The sequence below is a fragment of the Bolinopsis microptera genome, chromosome 13 (genome assembly GCF_026151205.1).
Source record: "Bolinopsis microptera isolate Bmic1 chromosome 13, MBARI_Bmic_1.0, whole genome shotgun sequence".
Lineage (NCBI taxonomy): Eukaryota > Metazoa > Ctenophora > Tentaculata > Lobata > Bolinopsidae > Bolinopsis > Bolinopsis microptera.
Window position 1 is genome coordinate 5,901,402 of NC_087084.1, and position 13,328 is coordinate 5,914,729.

General features: G+C 36.0%; 1 protein-coding gene across 1 annotated transcript; it reads left to right on the forward strand.

Annotated features, from left to right (window-relative positions):
• The first annotated feature begins 398 nt into the window (after nucleotides 1-398).
• On the forward strand, nucleotides 399-6,804 carry LOC134824924 (uncharacterized protein DDB_G0287625-like). Its single transcript, XM_063836931.1, has 8 exons — nucleotides 399-461; nucleotides 600-665; nucleotides 870-989; nucleotides 2,513-2,582; nucleotides 2,773-2,902; nucleotides 3,176-3,298; nucleotides 3,437-3,550; nucleotides 5,350-6,804. The coding sequence occupies exons 1-8, from the start codon at nucleotides 428-430 to the stop codon at nucleotides 5,431-5,433; spliced, it is 741 nt and encodes a 246-aa protein (XP_063693001.1). The 5' UTR covers nucleotides 399-427; the 3' UTR covers nucleotides 5,434-6,804.
• Nucleotides 6,805-13,328: the final 6,524 nt, after the last annotated feature.

The following is a 13,328-nucleotide window of genomic DNA, read 5'->3' on the forward strand; positions in this document are numbered from 1 at the left end:
GTATACCAGTGGGCTGCATAGACCACTCAGGATCCTTAGCTTAACGTCAATGACACTCACCCCACGACCAGGCAGACAGTGGGATTCGAACTTGCAACCGCACGATTTGCAAAGATGGCGTTTTAACCAACTGCGCTACCTGGCCATTAATCTATGACATTTCGAAATCTGTTAATCATGTATAAACAACGTTTTTAATGACTCAAGGCGAGTTTGTATGGCCTCTTAATTTATAGTATAGATCCGTCTTCAAGTCTCCAGTTTTGTTTGAGATCTTTTTGTTTTATGTCTCATTTCATTATTCAACTTATTTTGCAAAGTTTACATTATACAGAATACAGAATTCGACTGTCATGAATTTGCTGCCTAATTAATGTGATCAATTATCTGACTACGTCACCTTGTTATAGGGTGTTAGATCCCAACAATGGGTGGAAACGACAGAATAAACATGGCTCTTGGTAAGTTTCTGTTTTCTGTTGTCACTGATTAAATGCATTTTTAAAATTTAAATTGTGGATGACATCGTGAATTAAGTTAAATTCCAATGCTATTTTAAATATTTGATACCTTCTCTGTATTTCTTTGGTCATCTCCAGATGACATAATCAAAGTTGACAAGAGTCTCAAGAGAGGACGAGGACGAGGAACCGGAAGGGGTCGAGGTTGGTTTTTTCGATACCTTCAAGAGTTTGATATACATGAATCTTATTTGTGCTAAGTCTACTTCTTCAGCATTTGGTTACCAACTTAATAAGCTCCTTCCCTTGTTGCTCCTCGTAACGATCTGCTGTAGTATTTTCCCAATATTCAGCCTGCAGCTGAACATCTCCTTATACAGGTGCACTAATCACACAGTATACTGCTAGGTGCCAGCCGTGGCAGAGGAAAGCCTAACTCTGGTCTGAAAGATAACACTGCTGATGGATCAAACAGCTATGTCAAGAATAACAGTTATACCAGGGGAAGAGGTATCAGGTCACGTGGAGGTAAATACTGGAACTTTCTTAAAGGCCGATTATGTCAGATCTAGTAAATACAACATATTATAGCACCTCAGAAATTTTAATGAACTGTTGAACACATTGGGTTCTAAGGGAAATACATACAGAACCATTATCTCTGCAGTTTGCTTTTAAGCTTTTTAAAGGATGAGGGGACCTTAGAATTTACTTCCAAATATTCGCGTTTAAGTCCTGTGAAAGTGTGTAGAATCAAAAAATACGCCGGACTGTGAAATCGATAATTCGTGCAATATCACGCCGCGCTCCTATTGGCTGATAGCAATTTTGGGCTGTGACGTCACTTATGTGTTAAGACCAACGTGCGCGCGCACACTTCGCTCGTGTCAACATTTTGTTCTGTTCTGTTCTAATTACATCGTGTTACCTTTGGCGTTTGCGAGAGCGGTATCTTTGGTTGTACTGAATTAGTCTAAGTTACGAATAATTTTCTTTAATAATAATAGTTAAATGTAACTCAGAAAGGCTTTCTTGTAGTTGTAGTAGGTATTTCTATTTATAAATAGCTAAGATAAGTAGCATCCGCTAACTAAACCACAAACTGCTATTTTGTTTTGACTTGTTTGAAACCCGATATGGACACAATTAAAAAGAATGTATGATGTAGTAGAAGACATTTTACTAGCTGGCCCTTGGCGCCTCTAGTCCTATCTGAGTACGCACGTGCGGTTTGACACTGTGCGTGTACCGGCCTTTAGTTGTACACTCATTTATAATTTACCGTTTTAGTTTGCTGTGACTTGAGTGTAAAGCGTAACGAATGTGGATGTGTTCGTCTGCTATGCTTGGTATAATATTGCTTGGTGTAATAGTTGCAAATCTTGCTTACGTTATAAGTAGTGTCACATAGTGAGTTAGAACTTAAAAGCTTGGTGCTTGGTGCATGTCCAACTGGAATGAAGACATGCATTTCATACCTACCCGATCCATTTTTATTAGGACCGTGTTGTGTTGATATGACATGTTGATATATCAACTGTGGTACGAAACAGGGAGTTGCTAGGTGTTACGTTGGGAGCTATAAATATACATAATTTACATGCCTTTCGGTGTGACTTCAATCTTATTCCAGGTGTATCTCGGCTCACGGTTATCGTAGGGTGATAATTCTTTTTTCAACCGGTCATAAAAAGTCTCCTCTCCATTGGTTATAGGCTCGTTAGTATCGTAAATTGTTAATTTATTCTTAATTAGTAATTTAGTCGGCCCGCACGCTCATTTTACCTGTATTTCTATATGCGCGGATCAGAGCAACTCACATAATTGACGTCACAGGTTCAAATTGTTTTGGCTGGATATCTCGGCGCGCGAATGAAATACAACTTTGCGGATTTCACTAAAGTGGTTTATACGATTAATGTAATAAAAGGATTTGCACGAGAAAAAAACTTTTTCTAAGGTCCCCTCATCCTTTAAAGATAAATAAATAATCACGAAGTGATGTTCAACATCTAGCTAACAGCTAACTTAAATCAGATAAATCTATTCAGGTCGTGGTGGTAGAGGTAGAGGAGTCAACAGATCCACTTCCAATTACAGCAACACTTCTCCAGTGAAGAGGTAACACTTCCTTCTGCCAATGTGTCGAAAATAAATTAGTGTATTTCAGTTATAATACTATTTTGTATAATAAAGTATATTATAGTATATATCGTTTTCAAAAAAATTTATGAAAGCTATTTATGCATCATAGCTCTTAGAAACAAAAAAGTTTTCACTTTATTTGCAATTTAAGTTATTTTCTGCTCAGGCTAAACAACAATCGTGGTGGGAACAATTTCAAACGTAACAACAACAACAACAACAACAACGACACAAACATAAATAATCAACAGAGAAATTATAATAACAGCACCAGAGGCAAAAGCTTCAGAAGTAGAGTAAGTCATTAACTTGTTTTAACTTGTTTCAGTACAGACAGATCCGTCTGATTTTTGACGTTTTTGAGTCCCATTAGGTGCCCTTTATGGCTGACCAACTTTTTCAAACTTTTTCACGTGTCTTAAGGCCACTTTACCACTTTTAACCACCTTTCTTGTTTGTTGAATATCTTTAGTTGTGAAAATCGTAAAAGGTTGCAGATTAATCGAGGGTGTTCATATTATCAGGAAGAAAAACTTTTTACAGAGTCCTTACATTAATCTTACTTTCAGGGCAAATCATTTAGAGGTGGTCGCCAACAGAGCCAAGTTAGAAACAACAATAATAACAATAATGGTAACAACAATAATAGCAACAATGGGGGGAACCAACGTGGTACTACCACAATGCTCCAGGTTATTCTTATTTGTAATTTTATAAACCTTGTTTAAAGCTTTGACAGGGATAGTTCAGCGTTCTCTTTATGATAATTTTGATTTAGTTAACCTGAACGGTAATCATTACAAAACTCACCGGAAATCTTTTATTCTCAGGATCAAAACACTCAAGTTAGGCAACTACAGCTCCTAGCCCAGAACCAGCAGCTCCTTCAGAAACAACTCGTACAACTACAGAACATTCAGAGTCGACAGAACGAACTTCTGTTGGTAAGAAATGCAAATTAGTATTGTCTTTTATTGTGGAAAACTTAGCTTGAATTAAACAAATTATTAATTAGGTCTCAATCGTGCTCAGCTGAGTAAAATTTGATTCTTTTCTATTTCATTTCAACTCAAGACCTGGTAATATCCGGACCAATCTAGTTCCGGTCTATTTTATTTTTCGGATAATTCATAACTGCCTAGTATTATAATTATTGTAGGATTATCAATTATCAATTTAATTTATCACCCTGTCAAAATAAACCGCGACAGTTGGTACATCAGAAATGAAATTGTAAAGTACACATTTCTGTCAATGAATTAATTTTAATTACATAATATTATCCAATTCATGGAATATTCTAATAGCTTAATAGAATTCAAATGTAATTGTTATTTGTTGGCACCTCACGAGATGTCTCAATATGGGTACTCAATACTCATATTAGAATTGTGTCAAGGAATGGTATTTAAACAAACTTAAGTTTACACTAGTGTTTAATTACAGTCTACACTCCAACCTATCAAGGCAGTAAGCCATTTAAATATCTTGTTAATTAAGGGCATTCAAAGGCCAATTTTATTCTAATCATATCAAATCCCCGACCAACTCTTTCCGGTATTGTAAGTTTCGGGTCGTTTAAAATACCGGACCAATTAAAACTGGTCGTTTACTTTAGTAACTTTGGTTATTGCAAAGTATTTTGTCATGCTTACTTTTGGTAGGAAATTTTAACGAACTTAATATTTTGACGTAGTGACGTCACGTGAGCTACTATTGCAAACTACCACCAATTGAATGAGAGAGTGATCAATGTTTCTCCCCTAAACATTGTCTTAAAAAAGGTCAAATTTCCTCCAAAATCTAAAATTTCCTCTCAGATTATCTGCCGTCTTTCTGAATGTGGGAGAGTGGCATAATACATGAACAGCTTCCTGTATAATCATTAAAATGAAGGAGGAAGACTGCTTGACGAAGTTCGTGTTTGGCGGGCGTCCAAAAATAATGTCATTAAGAACACCTTAAAAGCAGATTGATAACACCGACCGGCGACCTTTGCTTTATTCCTGGGTCACGAACCAATTCAATATGTAAGATTAGTTCAACTTCAATGTGAGTTCATGGTTTATTGCTGAAGGTGGCCCACTAATAACGAATATAACTCTGTTAGGGGCCCCGCCCCCAGGGCCAGTCGGTTTTACTGGCTTTTTATCAGAACTTATTAGAAACGATCGGGGACCAGACAATGTTTACTCAAAATATGAATACACAATTCAAAAAACCGAGAAAAATGTATAGCATAATAGCATACGATCCTGTGTCCTGAGTGATTCGTGAGACTTTACTCGTGTGCTCCGCAACACATTTGTGGGCTTATCTTAGGGTTGCTTTGCTTTTGGACAAGTGTTGAAGATACCATGATTCACGAAGTGTCGTGAAAATTATAAGGGAGCCCAATTATGGTGTCCCTGTCACATAATCACCCTGTCAATTTTGTTGACGAGATACACAAAAGTAAAAATGCTTGATAACTTTGTCATTTTAAATCCGTTTTGCCTCATTTTTGTCAGATAAGATGCAGCAATTTATTATCTATAGAAGTCTGAGAAAATTATAGGATTATTTTCGAAAATCAAATAAGCTTTTGACAGGCTCGAACTCGTAAATCTGTAATCTGTTGCATTTATTTTATAATTAAATATAATATATGTTTTGTTTAATGAAAGTGTTGCTTTCGGTGACTTGATAACCATCACTGATAACCGTTTATATTAAATGTTCGTTAAAATTACCTCCATTTCAGAGCTCTAACTCTAGGGACCGCTACAGTGGGGGTCTAAGTACACTGTCAGATTTGGATTTGGACCGTGATGTTATGATGTTCTAGATGGGTATAACAACATTTAACTCTTCGATTTCTGGAATTTGGATGCTTCAACTTAGCTTTAGGTTGTAACACCTAATATAAAGTAGACTCATGTTTTGGTAATTGATCTTGAATTGGTAATTGATTGGTAATTGATGTTATATCTTGAATGGATGTGGGTATTGTTGGGATCTTGGACAGCTGGCGCGAGTTTGATTTGCCATGTGAGTTGTGAAACTTACAGCGTTAACGGATGAGCCCTTCTAATTTCTGTCACGTGTCAATACAATCAAGCCACAATCCTTCTAATTCGCACTTCCATTTTAATATCTATAATATATTAAAGTATCTGATATGGTGAGAATTTGCATATTATTAGGATTAGTTAATTGTTAATTAACCACGCTTTTTGGTTTGCCTAGGTATTGAAGGTAAGAAAATCGAAAATATCTCTCATGAAAATCAAGTAGCTCTGGTTTTTATTGGCACTTTGAAACATCAAAATGTTTTTAAACCGCATTAGATAATTTAACTTTCCTTCTATTTATAATTGTCCCAACTGTGCATAAAATACGATATGAAATACACAGACATGTTTCACAGAATTTACAGTTTATTCTTCGATCTGATTAAATGGTTTTTTCGTTTTCCAGCGTTTTTAACTTATCTGTATGATAGCATTCACTATTCAATGGTTGATCAGAAGAAATATTTTCTACTTCTAGAAGTTTTTAATAATATATAACGCCTTGTCTAAGTTATTATATATATCAAGGTTTAATTCTAAGTTCAAGTTTTATTAAAGTTTTAGTTGATAACCTTCTAGTTGATAACGGTTTAATTCAGTCGAAACTTTAAACACTGTTGATGCCTTTTCTCTACAGTTTTTAATCGTATTTGAAATCCTATTATATGATATGCTTGTATGTATTTAGTTTATAATGAGGCGGTCTTTACGCCATTTTTGAAGATTACTGCTATTAAGTATTAAAAAGGCCCAAGATTGCGCTAAATTAAATTGAACGGTGTTCTCTCTACAATCTTACAATCCGTGCCCAGCTCTCTGTGATTATGATCAAATTATTTATAATTTTACATTGCACAATTCCATAAATCTTGTGTACGTTTTGCCTGGCCCGTTATTCATAGCGTTTACATTAGACAGATTCACCGAATTTTCACATTGGCCCAGAATCCGTGCCTGGCTCAGTCACTGGATTCACCAATAATAATATAATTATTGTAATTATTATTAACTAAGGGTTAAGGTGCGAATAGTAAGTCAAAATGCATATTTCATGAATTGCAGTTCAAGTATTCTTGATATTGTGTATTGAATAACATTTTGCTGTTATTTTTAAATAAAGTTTGCTTCTCCCCAATTTATTCGATAGAATAGCTCATAATTGACTCAAAAAGATTGAAATAACTCCTTTACCCTTATTTTTCCGGGAGAGCATCAAAAATATCATTGAAATTTACCGTATAATTCATCAATTAATTGTATGCCATAATCCCAACCTGATTTACTCTTGGTTAACAAGTTATTCCCATTACTCACTTTTAACAGAATCTTCTAATTTTAGGTATGGTTAATTCTGCTGAACTCAAAGAAGAAAGTACCTCGGTTGAAGTCTTACACTGGTAATAAATAGCAAACAAACCCATCTTTATTCCTTATTACTGACTTATAAGTCTCGACTTTTTTGATATTTCAACTGATCATAGTAACCTTCAAAATTTACATAGAGTTAATTGTTGTCCAGTGTCCCCATAATCCATATTCCTGATATTGCAAACAACTTGTAAGTTCATACTTATTCAATTCATATCATTCATTATCTTTAACTCATGGCCTACTTTGTAATTAGCTTGCAAATAATTTCCTCCCAACCAAAGTTTAAAAGGGTACACGCTAATAATATTTTTCCTTTTTTAATCTTATTTAACAAATAAAACAGCAGTTCTCTCAACTTTTCGTTTGGCTGTCAGCTTCCACATATCATTCACAACTAGCGGATTTTGTCTTCGTATGTGAGTAGAGTGGCGCGCGCTGTGCGCGTTTATTTTCATCAGAATTTCGCGCGCAAATGTTTTATGATTATCATCGGTAGCATGGTACGATTTCACCATTTTTCTAGCCAGAAATTTAACAGGATTCTCTGATCGATGAAAATGTGGCATTAGTTACGTTCTACGTCGTCCAGTCCATGTGGTCAACTTATTCTGTCACGTTCTTGTTTTGTCAGACCTCGGATTAGATGGCAAGAGCCAAGAAGCTTAGCGTGTAATTGAGTCAATATTTTAAAATAGAGCTGCGGTGCAATAATCCCAACTCAAAAGGTGGAGGAAATTACCCAAGCTGCTACTTAAGTGGTCTTACTTTAATTTAACTTTCTCCAGCTTGTAATGATTTTATCAACTCTGCAACCATTATTTTTCTATATCATCCTTCAGGTTGCGACAATACCATTCCAGTACATACGAAAATACTGTTCTTAGTTGAATAACGGAGGCTGCAAATATATACATGTCCAAGGAGTTTTCAGTCAGGGAAAATAAAAATATCTGAAGGGGGGTGGGGGGGGTTCACCATGATTTTGTTGTGAAATTTGAGATGGCAATTGACCAACAAACTAGGGCCTCTGACCGAACTTTTGAAGGGGTTTTGGACTCCGGTCACCCGTGGGACAGCCACGCCCATTTTTAGTCCGAATTATTCCAAATCACCTTAACATGCTCAAAACCCAGATTTTAGGTGCTGAACTTGTAGCTGGTGGTCCCCTGAACTTGTATATGAATTTTCATCTAGATTGGACAAAAATGACTGAGTTATGAGACAAAAACCACATGCCCCCCCCCCCTCCAAGCATGGAGGAGTAATACAGTATCTTAGTAATATTTTGTTCCAGCTTATAATTGATATTTTTAAATGGTTTAAGGATTTGAGTATAATACTAGGTCATTATATATAAGTTATAGTAACTTCGAAGTTCATCATTGGGAATGGTTTTTGGTTCGTGATATCTTAGTTTTCTTTTTAAAAGGCAAAATTTCCAGCTTTAAGTACCCGATTTAGCTTACTTTATAGGAGGCCATATATTATACTTTCGGAAAGTTGTAAAATAACCGGAACCAGCACACCTTGTTAACGAAGAAAAGTAATTTGTGAGGGTTTAACTAATTGGGCTAAGTTCGTGATATCTTAGTTTTCAGGAGAAAAGGCAAAATTGCTGGTTTGAGTACCTTGATAGGAGGCCATATTATAGTATACTTCAATTCGTTAAACTCGAATATATATGTGCTAGTACCGGTAGTCTTCCGCCTTATATCCAAAAATCAAAAGTTAACTGAATTATACTCACTAAATAGCGATATTGCTTTTTCCCAAGAAAGTTAGCATAACTCCATACTTTTTCTTTGTAGCACTTCATGACCCCATCTGCCCTTAATATAATGATATCATTGTATTGATTTTGTACCCACTTCAGCATCCAGATCAAAACGAATTCCGACATGAAATCTTGTGTTTTGTGTAGACAGAAGCAACGTACACAAACAGCGTACAGTGTGATCAAATTTGTTCCTGTACGTGGTGTTTTATCATAACTTTTGTTCTGTGTACGTGTGTACGTAAATCACGGTAGTAACTGCACGCACCCAGCCCTTAAAATAATTCGCGTAATTCGTTTCAGAATTTGCACACAAATTTCAGGGATTACGGACATGGGTCAAACTTAAATTTCCTATTACAGTGAATGTGGCATGCCACACCCTCTTTTTCACTATTTTCAGCATAACATAAGAACGCTTTTAAACTTTTTTCCTTGATGCTTGTGCCAAAATATAAAGTTGGATGTTTGAAATTTGGCTGAGCTATGACCATTTGAAAATCTGCCGGGGACGTGATCTTATCACTTCATCATTGGCTTGTCCAGCTCACATGCACTGCCTGATCGGTTTCAGACTGCTTAGAAGCTCATCCATTCATTTGACTGCACCCGAAGTACTAACACAAATTGCTGACGATTGTGGTTTCGCCTTATTTCTGGTATTATTAGCCCTGTTATTTACGTAGATGATATTAATCACTTTAACATGCTATTGCTTGGTAGAGCCTAGTCAGGCTTATTCAATAAGCCTAATTAGGCTCTACCAACAATAGGTTATTGTTGCACGTAAGCGACTAGCTTCCAATGAGATTCCCTGATTGAGAGGATATGACGTTCTCGCCAGATTTTTAAATGGTCACAACTCATATCAGCAAAATTTCAAACATTTAACCTAAAACTTCGACAAAAGGTTTAGTTGCAATTATCCAATGAAAGAAATCAAGAAAATTTGAATTCCTAGCTCAAAGCGTTCTTATTTTATCTTGAAAATAATGAAAAAGAGTGGCATGCCACACCCACTGTAATCGACAAAATTTTACGAAACTTTCAGGTAATCTGTGAAATTCGTTTTCATTTTGTTTTCAATTCAGACTCGTTATTTGTTTACAGTTTAAGGGCTGTGTCTTGGCAGTTATTATAACATTTCTTTAGCTCTTTTTCTTATCAGCTGGTGCCACTTAGTTGGTATTTCATTTTTTTTGTATGATTTAATTTAATTTAATTTGTATGAGCGCTCTGAAGTTGAATCAAGTGTTCTGTGTTGGAGAGACGTTGATATTTATATTTAACATTAAGTCCTATCTGAAAAGGGTATGCCCGTCGAACGTTACATCAGGATAATATAATAAATATGATAAAACGCGTTCTAGCTGCTTATCATCATCCAGCTGTTATGATCGTATCCCTTTGTGATATTAATTCTGATTCAAGATCCAATATATCCTGTGCACGAGCTGAAAGCGCGTTAGAAGTTACTGCACATCTCACCCAAATCAAATACTTTGGAATTGTTTCATTGAAAAATGTGTCAGCTGTATGGTAAATACTTCTTTTCATTTTGATTTCTATGTGTTGAAATACCACAATATTGTGTACGCAGTAGTGTTGGGCACAGCTGATAAATGCAACTGTTGCTTTAATGGAGTCCAGTATGTATCTTCATTCTTCATTCAACACAGTGTTCTTAAAACAGATGGGAGGAGTGAGGACCTTATAAACAAAAGATTATTCGAGTGAGGCGAACATTTTACTAGCTAAGTAGTCATTTATCTTTATACTTTTAAGGTACGCCCCGGCACGACCATCTTTGATCACGATACTATGGTATGTTCAATGAAAATACATATTCTATAAAGTTTCATCTTATGTCGTCATCAAGAATACATAGGTAAATACTTGACCTGCACAACAACTACCGTATCGGACCTTATTTGAACGGACATTAATAAAGTTCCGATAAGGTATATATAATATATATATATATAGTAGAACTGGGAACTGTTCCTTACAAAATGTTAACATTGCTGCTCTCATAGTGTTATATATAGCACAATAAAAAACAGTGTCCCTTATTGTGTTATTCGACACGTACTTTAGTTCGACACGTACTCTAGTTTGACACTTACTCTAGTTCGAAAATTTATGTTCGCTTCAAATCACTCCTGTCGAACTTCGGTATGTGTCAAGCTAGAGTCCAGGTAGGTAGCCTACTCTAGTTCGGCAGAGTCAGCTAATTTGGTGTTGACGTCGTTTTTACTGCAAGTTTCAAAATAACATGAATCAACTCTGATCAGATATTTTATTTCGTAAGAAATCTTCCTTCATCAGTCTAATTCTATAGGATTCCGGTAGGATCACCCAAATAATAATAAATATCTCGTTAACAAAATTGACTGGGTGATTATGTGACACCGTGACACCGTGACACGACACCTTAATTGGGCAGCCTTAACGATTCCCATAATGTTTAATGGGTTGGTTAACGGGGTGACCTTATCACGTGATCAGGTAACTGTAAGCCAATCACCTGATTACACGTAATGAATGAACTCGTTATGCTTCGTATCTCGGCCATCTGAGGAGCTCAAACTCTATTTTTTCAGGACATACGTAATTCGAATGGCCAAACACAATTCAATAAAATGTAGCTCGATCCGACTATCCAAACTATCAAATAAATGCAAAAATAAACCTTCATTTGAAAAAAATGAACTCGAATATTTTTCGATTTGACAAATTCCTCGACCCAGTGGTACTGGTAGTAGTGGTAGTAAGTCGTACCAGAAAGAATTATTTCAATTGTTCACTCCGTGACTGAGCTATTAAGGCCAACGTATGCCCATTGACTTTTGGCTCACCTTATATATGGAATTGGATACCTTAACTTGCAGATATGGTATTATATGTTGCATGTAAAGCCCTCCATTTATCATTTATCAGTGAAATTAGAGAAATATGTAAGATCTAGAAACTGGGCAGTACCATATATTTTGTAGCTTTAAACACGTTTCCCGTTCTTTTCTAGTTAAGTTGTAACTTTGCTATAAAAAGGTATGATCAGTAGTGTATGCAAACCTTTTGGCTACATTCCAAATTTTACTCGGTCGAACTTAAAGATGAGTGTGACGTTCACTATATGACATCATATTTTTAATCTAAAGTGAATTATGTACGACGCTTAAGGATTATCAATGGTCTTTAGTCGAATTAAAATATCTTTTGACCGCTGATGTGGACTGTTTTAAAGCGCCGGAGGTCGGTTCACTATCGGCCACTTTTCTGGTCAGAAGCTGTGGGAAGAAGCGGAGCACGTTACTTTACATCACGTGGTCAGGTGTAAACTTACCCGCAGACAATAGAAGTATTGCTTCTCAGGATCACGTGACCCGGGCACGTGCTCACCCCGCCGTGCACATGGGCGGACACGTGACATCGATTTCCACGCTCTTGCCGGGTCACGTTGTTGGGAGCTGGGGGTCACGTGGGTGACTGTGGTAATCACAAGGTAGCTCGTGAGTGTAACGGCCTGCCTCTCCTAATTCTATTTACTCTCTTGTAGCGGCTTAGTAGCGCTCGATTTTGGAAGTATCTTGATATAATTTGTCCGCTCGCTGAGAAATCGCTTAGCTTTTATCCTGCCCATCCAGCCCGCTACTTTAATTTTAGCTCTATTTTGTTTTTTTGAAGACTTTAATATCTTTTTTCTTGCAACTTTATCATCTTTATGCTAATCCGAATAAGCTTTTCAAGAACAAAAACATGCCAAACAGTCTAGGATTGTCAGATTTAGTAACTAATCCAATTTGATTCACATATTTCGTGATCACTTTTTGGATAATTTTTAACCCCCCTCCGCAATCAGTTTTAAACATAGTATAGCTATTGAGCCAAGTTTATGTCATTTCATTTTTGATTTTAAAACGATGGCGGGTTTGAGCCATGAAATTCCAATTCAATATTAAAATGGAAAATGATTTGACATCGGCTTTTTTCTTGAATCGATTTTAAAACGCCACCATACAACTAAAACGATTATTTATCAGCATTTTAAGAGTTTCAAAAGATTAAATTCGGACTTGAGTAAGACTAAGATTACATAATATGATAAGTGCAGTGGTCGTTCACATATTACGTAATCACTTTTTAGACAATTTTTAACCCCCTCCCCCCTCAGTTGATTATGTAATATGTGAACGACCCTTAATTGCAAAATGAGACAAGAGCACCAGCCTGGTAGAGAAACAGAATCTCTTGCAATAACGGTGATTAATAGAATAGGGATTATTGATTAATGATACATTTATTATTTGCACAGTTATATGTTAATTGCAAATTAGACAGGACCACCAGCCAGGCAGAGAGGCAGAATCTCTTGCAAACATTTTGCAAAACAGTAATTAATCAGAAAGGGATTAATAATTAATAGCAAATTCATTTTTAAATAACGGGTTTTCAGGGACAGTAGCCAGACAATATCTATAATATTATTTTGGTGAGCAGTACTTACTTGTACTTGATTAGGTC

What these genes read in the sequence shown, in the direction of transcription:
- LOC134824924 (XM_063836931.1), top strand. Translation starts at nt 428, where the DNA reads ATGGGTGGAAACGACAGAATAAACATGGCTCTTG. An exon ending in GCAAAAGCTTCAGAAGTAGA is followed by an intron (nt 2,903 to 3,175) that starts GTAAGTCATTAA and finishes TCTTACTTTCAG; the next exon opens with GGCAAATCATTTAGAGGTGG. An exon ending in GACAGAACGAACTTCTGTTG is followed by an intron (nt 3,551 to 5,349) that starts GTAAGAAATGCA and finishes CCTCCATTTCAG; the next exon opens with AGCTCTAACTCTAGGGACCG.